We start from the raw sequence: 9,886 nt of genomic DNA, 5'->3' as shown, positions 1-9,886 counted from the left end.
AAAGGACAGTGTATAGTGTAAAAGATGTGATGTCTGCTATTGTCAAGAGAGAAGAGTTTTTAGTAAATGCTACTGGTACTAGACGTACAGGATTGAAGGAGATCCTAGCTGATGAATCATTATCAGATATTAGTACCCTGTCACTATTAGGAGGACGTGATATTAAGGTAAGAATTAACACACACAAACTGTTTGATACATTAATACAAGCACTGATAATCAAAAGGTCATATCTTTATTTCTTATTAAATTACTCAGTCTTTGTCATAATTGTGGGTTGTCATTGTGTGGCTTTTACTACTAATAATATGTACTTGTACATCTGTTAAACTCACCTTTCAGCAATACACTACTGATGTATATCACCTTGATAAACAAGCACAGTGACAAATATCAGTTATTATTATTATTATTGTATAGGAAGTGATTGGACTAACTGAAGAATTCGAGACACCATTGACTACAATAAAGCTAGGTATGTTATAATATATTACAATTGTCAATTATAGTGAGAGTGTAAACTGTACTATTAATTATTATTTTTATAGATATTAAAGATCTTGATATTGTCATTGAAGAGCTAACAATACTCAATCAGTTACCTTGCCATATATGGCATGATTTTGGTCTTCAGCTAGGACTTTATCAGCCAACACTAGAAGACATCAATGAAGATAATAATGGAGACTCTAAGAAGTGCTTCAGACAGTGTATGTCTGCCTGGTTAAGAGGAAAAGATAAAGTAAGAGAGAAAGGAGGTCCCAGTTGGTCATCATTAGCTACAGCACTGGATAAAGAAGGAAAGCATCACATTGCCACTAGCATTAGAGATAAATATTGTCAATAACTAACTGACAGTAACATATCAAGTTTGTATTTTTTCTTAGGCTAGTGTGTGATTTATATTGTTGTCATTTCTGTTATTATTATTGTTCATAATTTTAAAATCATTTTGGAATAGCTCAAACTTTCTATAAAAAGGGCATCAATGTGTCAGAAGAAGTAATAAAAATTTGGGGTGATTTTGGAGCCATTTTTTGGAAAAAACCATGGGCTATAGCCTTGGGTACTTTTCAACAATTGGCTCATTTTTAAAATGGCTGTAACTTGAAATTTGAAGTCGGAATCAGCTCAAACTTTCTACACAGCACAGGGTTTACCAGAATTGATAAAACATTACAATTAAAAATGATAATAAAATGAAAAAATAAAAATATTAAAAAACAAAGAATAAATGAGTAAACAAAGTGAGTGTTTATCTATTTGTTTATGAACCATTAAATGCCTTCAGTACCTCCTCAGTATCAAATTTGAAGTTTATCAGTGATACAGCTGGTTTAATGAGCTTAACGTTAAACAAGTTCTTAACGGCAGTGGGCAGAGTTGGGCTCCGATCGGGACTGAAAAACCTTTGAAGTGGTCTAGTGTATAATAATGGTGGGGATGGTTGGTAGGCGGAGTCCAACATTATTGGAACACTAAAAGACCCAGTGGAGCGAGGAGTATAATGATTAATAGATGAATTATGGGCGGAACTGATTGTGGGCGTGGTTGATAATGAATATGAATGAAAGGAGGCGTGGTCGAAACTAGAGGGGGTGTGGTTAATGCCGTAAGGTGATGAGTATAATATCGGAGATGTAACACGTTTAGAGTGAGGGGTTAGCGGTTTGGGATGGGAGGAGCTTACAGTGAGTAGGTGGGTGTGTCTGGATAAAGGGGTGGAGCTTGGAGGGGTGGAACCTACTGATAATAACGAGGAGTTGTGCTTAGTATGAGAATTCTTTTTATATTTATGAATCCATTGACGTAATGGCCTAACAATATTAACAAGAGTAGATAATAATAATAATAATAATAATAATAATAACAACAACAATAATAATAATACTGATATTACTTACCCTATATATGGTATTACCACATAAAATTTGTTGGCGCTTAGTTTTAAATGATTTTTGGACGTTTCATCATTTTTATGCGATGGAAGCTCTTTCAAGTTGAACCATTGGATCCTCTAGAAACAAAGAATATTGTTACTAATAATAGCATCAGTTCTATTTATAGCAACATGCTATCATTAATCTATTTATAGCAAAAAATTAATATAATATTATCATTAGTCTATTTATAGTAACATGTAATCATTAATCTATTTATAGTAACATGCTATCATTAATCTATTCATAAATATTACTAATCTATTTATAGACAATCATTAATCTATTTATAGTAACATACTCTTATTTCCTTCCTAGCCACAGGTTGGAAGACAGTATCTTCAGATACATTGGTGATGATGTACATTCTGGAGTCCATATCCTTGTGCTTCACCTGCAGGTACTGGTCGGGTTTTATGACGTCTTTTATATCAAGACCGACCTCTTCATATACCTAGGGACACGTTACTATAGTAACCACAGACCATACCCTCACCTCTCTAACGGCAGCGTCAAGGTCGGTTTCGTTAGTTTCTTTCTTTCCTTTGGGAAACCCCCAGGAGGTGGAGGCTGGGTAACCCTGGACTAGCACACACTAATATTGGATAAATAATAAATAATAATAATAATAATACAATACTGTGTCTCTGGAAATTTATGCTTTAGAAAATTTATACATAATAAGAGTGTGTCATGCATTATTGAATGCAGGCATGTAAATATATGTACGATTTGATTTTTGTGAATTTCTAATCCAGCAAAAACCTTTTGAAAAGTCATGGCAAAATTTTCCGCCAGATAGGATAATAATAACTCAATAATAATAATAATGATTTAAATTAATTACTTTCTTCATATTATCATTGAGTAGTATGGCTCCCCTAACAGGTCTGCTGTGTTTGTACACCTTCCACTGGTCGGCCAGTGCCAGTGGATCAGTTCTTGTTAGATGAGGACAGTAATGTAATACTATTAATTAGTGGGAGGGGCTTAAGAATATTAACCACGCCCACACGTACTTGTAGATACAAATTCTTTGAAAGAGCAGGCAGGAAGGGAAGGATCCTCTGGTCTAAGAAGGTCGAGATAATGCCAGTGAGCTTGTTCCAACTGATTGGCTAATTCCATTAGGTCAGACTTCTTGTCTGTTTCAATTGGGGACAGGAACAACCTATTCAGTTATAATAAATCTTTTAATTTATAATAACCGGCAGACCTGACTAGTTCGTCTACAGTAGCTCTGTTCATTTTGACTACAGTGGAACTGTTACTAGCCATATTTAAACAGTAAGTGACACGGAGAGTATACGGAACCAACGAATGCTATCGTCTAGTTTACGGGCGTGAACCGAGAAAAACCAAAAAAATACATAACAAAACTGTGACAATTAAAAACTAATTATTATTAATTTATTATTAATGTAGGAGTTTGAGGTGATTATTACTCCATTTTAGTTTGTGATTCTGCTGCTTTTTGTCTCTCCTTTTCCTTCTTCTTTGCCTCCACTTCATCTTGATACTTCTTTATAAGCAGATCAACTTCTCCTGATGGAAGTACCTCAATAACAGTGCGGCCATCTTTCCTTGTCAGTGTGGCAAACTCAACTAACAACAAAATAATAACAATAATAATAATAGTCATAAAATACTGTATAGCTGGTTTATTTAATGTGGAATTAATTTTCATGTAGGCTCAAATCCACTAAAACTAATTCCATTTAACATCAAAGAAATACCGTAAATAAAAAAAGAAATACAGAAAATTTTTGTGTTTTAAAATTGAGCTGTGATTTAACTTTTACTAAATAAGGCTGTAAATTAAATGTGACATGCAATTATATGGGTGATCTAATTTTTTGCAAAATTCTAATGCATTAACATTAAAATGATAGTAAAAGATGGTATTAACAAAGATTGCACAAACCACAAAAATTAATTCTAATTAAGAAAATTAAAAAAAAATTTGAAGCCACGGCTATACGGTATATTGTTTTTCTCCCTAACCTTTTTCAGAGTTCAGTTTGGTACTGTCTAGTGTCTTATGCAACACTTTGACAGCAAGATCCAGCCCATCTTTAAGATCAATGTCATCTTTATACTCCTGCTTAAGCATTGATATGGCAGCCTGGTGGTTATTACCGACACAAGTTGCTTTCCAGCCTCCATAGTTACCGCTAGGATCAGACTGGTACAGCTGGTAATGGTAGTGAGGGTCCCAGCCCATAAATAATATAGACACACCAAATGGACGGAGGCCTAGTTAATATTATTAATATTATAATCACTGTTAGATCTAGAGGGAGTTTAGGAGACTTTTGGTCTCTTATATTTGGTCTGGGTCTCCTGAAATTTCCCCAAGTCTGCTTTTGGCATATCTCATATTTAGCCTTAGGTGTCCTTAAGCCTCCAGAGCATTTATAGTTAGATTGGTTTCCCAAAATTAATGTTAATAATAATAATTAATGTTAATATTAATTATTATCAATTACCTCCAAATTGAGTGTACTGCTGTTTCAAGTCACATATCTGCATCACCAGCTGTTCACACGGCATGGCCTCCTTGTACACTAGCTCATACCTGTAGGTGTGGTCAATGGGAGGAGTCTATTAATTATAGAATTACTTTTGAGCAGTTTGTCTCAAGTAGTTAGTAAGGACGTTAGCATCTGACGTGATACCCGCCACACTGCAGGCCATGTTACTATAATTAGATACGCATGACGTCATATACTATAAATAGAATATACGCACTCGTGTAGTCTGTATATTTTTTCAGAGAGAAACACATCGTCCAATAGTTTATTGGTGTTTTTTCTCTCAGCTGCTAAGAGTACGCCATCTTTAGCTAATATACCTAAGCAGGTCCCAGCATGTCCTATAGCCTCCATAGCGTATTCAACTTGATAGAGACGACCTTAAAATTATAATTAATAATAATTATTATAACAATTGATAATGATAAACCTTCTGGCGAAAATATAGTAGTTTTAGTGTCATATCTTCTAGCCTAAGCAAAAATAGTAACAATAAACACATTATTTATTTATTGGTATTTTCTAACCATTTTGAATCAAAAGTTCTTGTATAGGTCCTACAGGAGCAAGTACAACGTGCAGATGAGAAAGGGTTAAAATTAAATTAATAACTTGCAGAAATTGTGGGAGGGGCTCGTTATAAACCAATATTGAATTACTTAAAAAGTCAAAAGCATTATATAAATGATATTTTAATTATAGTAGCAAGCAAGCAGATCAAGTATTAGTTCAAGGAAGCAGTTTCTTTATTTCTTGAGACTTTTTAGAATCCTTTTCAGACTTGACTCTCACTTCAAAAATGTCCACACCAGTTAGGAAGTTGTCAAGAAGATAGCTCCATATGAATCCCATTATAGTAAAAGTATTGCCCCTGGAATTATGAATAATTATATAAACTGACAGTTAATGAGGAAGTACATACCATTCAAACATTGCTAGTGCTATGCTACCACCTACTGAAGTGAAGCTGAATACTACAAAAAATAAATTAAAAAAATAAAAAAGTGAATACCGGTAGATAAATAAATAAACAATATAGTAACTTACTTCCCAGTGTGTAGCCAGTTCCAGTGATGACTCCAAGAATAGCACAAATAGTTTTAATAATAAAAGAAGATACAGTAATAGTTAGACCAAATCCAGTGCAGTTAGAAGGCTTCCTTGTGATGGTAGTTAGAACTGATATAATCATGTACAGGTCATAGCATACAAAGAATAGCACAGAAAAAACTGTAAATGAAAAGAATTAATGATAATGCAGTATAGCAGGGAATTTGGTGGTACAATTAGGTTAAGAATTTAGAGAATTTTAAAAAGTGGCAGACTACAGTGAATTTTTAAAATAAAGTCAACAAAAAGGAATTTTATTGTCTATTTTAGACTGCAGACATTTTAAGCTACACTGTGTACTACATTATATATCCACATACATAAATGTACAGAACCGTCTTCAACTTCATTGACCACTGCAAGGCCTCCAAGACTTATTGATGCTACCAGGGCCAGCGCTGCATTTAAACCGCTCAAAGGCCTGTCTTTATTTGCATAATGGACAATAAAGGCCGATAGAGCAATCAAACTAGCCCCAAATACAAAACCAAGACGAAACAAGTACATCTCTGGTGGCTTCACTGCACAATCACTAATCAATGGCAGCCAAGCAGGGACGTGGCCAAGAGCTACAGCAATTGTATAGCAGGTCAATATTGTAAGGAGCATCTCAGAGACTCCATAATGAACTATCTGTCGAGCTGTAATTTTACTGAGAACATCCATCTTCCTGCAAGCACAGCAACAGCAGCCCCACCCTTTTAAGCCACACCTACTTGGAAATATAGTAGTATGAACCCGTATAATTATAATAATAATTACCCGGTATTATGAAATTGTTATTCAATCACTCAAAAAGTCAAAAATACACTCAAAATAGCACACAGCATTATATAAATAATATATTAATTTTAGTAGCAAGCAAGCAAATCAACCATTAGTTCAAGGAAGCAGTTTGTTCATTTCTTGAGGCTTTTCAGAATCCTTTTCAGAGCTGACCCTCACTTCAAAGATGTCCACACCAGTTAGGAAGTTATCAAGAAGATAGCTCCATATGAATCCCATTATAGTAAAAGTATTGGCCCTGGAATTATTAATATTAATAAAAAACTGACAGTTAATGAGGAAGTACATACCATTCAAACATTGCTAGTGCTATGCTACCACCTACTGAAATGAAGCTGAATACTACAAAAAAATAAAATAAATTAAAAAGATAAATAACGATATCTATACTTACTTCCCAGTGTGTAGCCAGTTCCAGTGATGACTCCAATAATAGCACAAATTGTTTTAATAATAAAAGAAGATACAGCAATAGTTAGACCAAATCCAGTGCAGTTAGAAGGCTTCCTTGTGATGGTAGTTAGAACTGAAAGAACCATGTACACGTCATAGCATATAAAGAATAACACAGCAAAAACTGTAAATGAAAAGAATTAATGATAATGTACAGCAGCAGAAAATTTGACAAGTCAAAAAGGTTACGAATTTGGTGCGAAATTTTAAGAAATCGCAGACTACAGTGTATTTTAAAAATAAAGTCAACAAAAAGGAATTTTATCGTCTATTATAAACTACAGACACACACTGTGTACTATATTATGTATCCACATACATGAATGCACAGAATCGTCTTCCTTTTCGTTAACAACTCCAACAATCCCAATACTTATTGATGCTACCAGGGCCAGGACTGCATTTAAACTGCTCAAGGGCCTCTCTTTATTTGCATAATAGACAGTAACGGCCTGGAGAGCAAGCAAACTAGCCCCAAACACGACACCAAGACGAAACAAGTACATCTCTGGTGGCTTCACTGCACAATCACTGATCATTGGTAGCCAAGCAGGGACGTGGCCAAGAGCTACAGCAATTGTATAGCAGGTCATTATCGTAAGGAGCATCTCAGAGACTCCATAATGGATTATCTGTCGAGCTGTAATTTTACTGAGAACATCCATCTTCCTGCAAGCACAGCAATAGCAGCCCCACCCTCCTAAGCCACACTCACTCGCAAATTATAATATACGGATATCCGTATACTATAACCACGTGTCGAAGTAGACGCGGTTTTAGATAAGATACTCCGTTAATGGAACGAGTATCTCCGTGTATGAATAAAGCATGGCGGATGATAAGAATGTTAGAACTAAAGGCGGGGAAGAAGGAGTCATAATGAAGAGTTTGTCTGGTAAGAGAGAGAGAGAGCTAGTTATGATTAATATATCATCTTTTAGAGGGAGCTGAGCAAGAGAAAGAAGTGGATTCCTTGTTTGTCAATAAGACCATTTCAACAATAAGGACAGTCGAACAGAGGGCGAGGTAACAGGTATACATGTACATGTACACATGTATTATAATGAATAGATTGGATATCGAGAACAAGAGGGAAGAATTGCGACAGCTAGTCGGGTATGTACATGTACATGTACAGTTTGTTCTGTTTTTAACCCCTTATATTTTTAACCCTTTGTGAACTACAGCGAGCGATATCGTGACATGATTGAAAGTGCTGACTCAGTTATTTCAATGAAAGAGCAATCAATTAACGTAATTAACAATTAATTGATTAATTTATTTATTAATTAGGAATTAGGTGACGGCGAGTTTGAATGAAGTTTTTGAAAATTGTCAAAAATTGCAGAAAAGTCATTTTACAAGAGGAACAGGTGGAAGACAAGCCCCGCCCACCACAAGGTATTTAGTCATTTAGTTGATATTTATTATTATTATTATTATTATTATTATTATTATTATTATTAGTTTAACGAGATCCACAGGTTCCATGAACCAGTTACTGTTACACTTGAAAGACAAAGTTAGTGTTCACTATAATAATTTTCTGAGACGAAATTTTTTGCCAAAAATGAATAGGAGAGATTTCTTTATTTTTATCACATTTCCTGATGCATATACATGTTCTTATGTTGTATAGAAAAGTTTGAGCTGATTTTGATTAAATTTGGATTTTTTACAAATTTTTTAATTTGCTCCAAAATTGGACAAAAGTCCCTGTACTATAGTACAGGGATTTTGGCCAAATTTTACCAAAAATGAAAAGGAGGGAATTCCTCAATTTTATTACATTTCCTGATACATATACATGTTCTTATGTTGTGTAGAAAGTTTGAGCTGATTCCGATCACATTTCGATTTTTAACGAATTTTTAAAGTTGCTCCAAAATTGGACAAAAGTCCCTGTACTATAGTACAGGGATTTTGGCCAAATTTTACCAAAAATGAAAAGGAGGGAATTCCTCAATTTTATTACATTTCCTGATGCATATACATGTTCTTATGTTGTGTAGAAAGTTTGAGCTGATTTTGATTAAATTTGGATTTTTTACTAATTTTTTAATTTGCTTCAAAATTGGACAAAAGTCCCTGTACTATAGTACAGGGATTTTGGCCAAATTTTACCAAAAATGAAAAGGAGAGAATTCTCCATTTTTATTACATTTCCTGATACATATGCATGTTCTTATGTTGTGTAGAAAGTTTGAGCTGATTCCGATCACATTTCGATTTTTAACGAATTTTTAAAGTTGCTCCAAAATTGGACAAAAGTCCCTGTACTATAGTACAGCGACTTTTGCCAAATTTTGCCAAAAATTATTCATCATTATCATTATTATTATTACTAGGGAAAATGCAATGCATTAAGGGGCGAGCCCCTTATAGTTTGAAGCAGTCACTGAAGAAATCGTATTTGATGATTGTATATCTGCTTTGTTAGCCTAGGCTTGCTGCTAGAGAAGAAACATGGCCTAGAATAGATGTCATGATGCAAGCAGCTATAGCAGTACAGTACATGCAGCTTTCTCACTTGCATTCAACTTAGCAGAGTCCTTTATGCCAAGGAAAAGACTGTATATCTGCTTTTCCAACCTTTCTTCTTGCTAGAGAAGTTCTTAGACAGCAGTTTAGTCTTATCTTGCTGACCGTCTGCTGCAAATAAGCTCAGACTTGCTGATGGCCGCCATTTTATTCATTGTGACCACACCCGTTTTCATTGAAGATTAGGCTATTTAACTTTAATGATAGTTAGACGACCCTATCATGCCCGTACATACATACATACATACGTGTACATACAGACGCTTTCTCGCCTTAGTGGGGCGAGCTCAGGCTCGCCCCAATTATTATTATTTTTGATTTATTTACAGATATGGTGTAGTGTTAAAGATGGCCAGTACTTGTTGGGGTGTTCCTGTTATTTATTGTGTCAGCACGTTATTAATCAATTGAGATCAGTGGGTGTGGTCTGGGTAAGTATCGCATGACTGTCACATGACCTTATGAATATTAATTAGCCAAATATGTTTTACCAAATATGGCAAGGGATTAATGAACTTAAGG

The 9,886-nt window shown here is 34.7% G+C and overlaps 6 protein-coding genes across 6 annotated transcripts; 2 read left to right on the top strand and 4 right to left on the bottom strand.

The window, feature by feature from the left end:
* Positions 1–6: 6 nt before the first annotated feature.
* LOC109588207 (uncharacterized) lies at positions 7–967 on the top strand. Its single transcript, XM_020004387.1, has 3 exons — positions 7–167; positions 421–475; positions 549–967. Exons 1-3 carry the CDS (start codon positions 30–32, stop codon positions 845–847), a joined length of 492 nt encoding a protein of 163 aa, XP_019859946.1. The 5' UTR covers positions 7–29; the 3' UTR covers positions 848–967.
* A 188-nt stretch (positions 968–1,155) lies between these two features.
* On the bottom strand, positions 1,156–3,237 carry LOC100632976 (m7GpppN-mRNA hydrolase-like). The gene is made up of 7 exons (XM_011409385.2): positions 3,157–3,237; positions 2,960–3,111; positions 2,788–2,909; positions 2,437–2,535; positions 2,242–2,394; positions 1,905–2,017; positions 1,156–1,817 (listed from the first exon to the last, which is right to left on the bottom strand). Exons 1-7 carry the CDS (start codon positions 3,216–3,218, stop codon positions 1,268–1,270), a joined length of 1,251 nt encoding a protein of 416 aa, XP_011407687.1. The 5' UTR covers positions 3,219–3,237; the 3' UTR covers positions 1,156–1,267.
* A 37-nt stretch (positions 3,238–3,274) lies between these two features.
* Positions 3,275–5,099, bottom strand: LOC100632848 (proteasome subunit alpha type-4-like). The gene is made up of 7 exons (XM_003390628.3): positions 5,002–5,099; positions 4,905–4,947; positions 4,692–4,854; positions 4,564–4,641; positions 4,430–4,518; positions 3,945–4,196; positions 3,275–3,545 (listed from the first exon to the last, which is right to left on the bottom strand). The coding sequence occupies exons 1-7, from the start codon at positions 5,002–5,004 to the stop codon at positions 3,382–3,384; spliced, it is 792 nt and encodes a 263-aa protein (XP_003390676.1). The 5' UTR covers positions 5,005–5,099; the 3' UTR covers positions 3,275–3,381.
* Positions 5,100–5,132: 33 nt separating this feature from the next.
* Positions 5,133–6,281, bottom strand: LOC109588209 (DNA damage-regulated autophagy modulator protein 1-like). The gene is made up of 4 exons (XM_020004390.1): positions 5,905–6,281; positions 5,522–5,704; positions 5,397–5,448; positions 5,133–5,345 (listed from the first exon to the last, which is right to left on the bottom strand). Exons 1-4 carry the CDS (start codon positions 6,248–6,250, stop codon positions 5,204–5,206), a joined length of 723 nt encoding a protein of 240 aa, XP_019859949.1. The 5' UTR covers positions 6,251–6,281; the 3' UTR covers positions 5,133–5,203.
* A 61-nt stretch (positions 6,282–6,342) lies between these two features.
* Positions 6,343–7,526, bottom strand: LOC109588208 (DNA damage-regulated autophagy modulator protein 1-like). Its single transcript, XM_020004389.1, has 4 exons — positions 7,143–7,526; positions 6,765–6,947; positions 6,661–6,712; positions 6,343–6,608 (listed from the first exon to the last, which is right to left on the bottom strand). The coding sequence occupies exons 1-4, from the start codon at positions 7,486–7,488 to the stop codon at positions 6,467–6,469; spliced, it is 723 nt and encodes a 240-aa protein (XP_019859948.1). The 5' UTR covers positions 7,489–7,526; the 3' UTR covers positions 6,343–6,466.
* Positions 7,527–7,630: 104 nt separating this feature from the next.
* LOC109588206 (conserved oligomeric Golgi complex subunit 1-like) lies at positions 7,631–9,880 on the top strand. Its single transcript, XM_020004386.1, has 7 exons — positions 7,631–7,718; positions 7,765–7,849; positions 7,895–7,939; positions 8,011–8,077; positions 8,124–8,224; positions 8,291–8,345; positions 9,694–9,880. The coding sequence occupies exons 1-7, from the start codon at positions 7,652–7,654 to the stop codon at positions 9,808–9,810; spliced, it is 537 nt and encodes a 178-aa protein (XP_019859945.1). The 5' UTR covers positions 7,631–7,651; the 3' UTR covers positions 9,811–9,880.
* Positions 9,881–9,886: the final 6 nt, after the last annotated feature.

Source organism: Amphimedon queenslandica, unplaced genomic scaffold (genome assembly GCF_000090795.2).
Source record: "Amphimedon queenslandica unplaced genomic scaffold, v1.1 AMPQUscaffold_12234, whole genome shotgun sequence".
In the NCBI taxonomy this organism is placed as follows: Eukaryota; Metazoa; Porifera; class Demospongiae; order Haplosclerida; family Niphatidae; genus Amphimedon; species Amphimedon queenslandica.
This window is presented reverse-complemented; position numbering and strand designations above follow the sequence as displayed.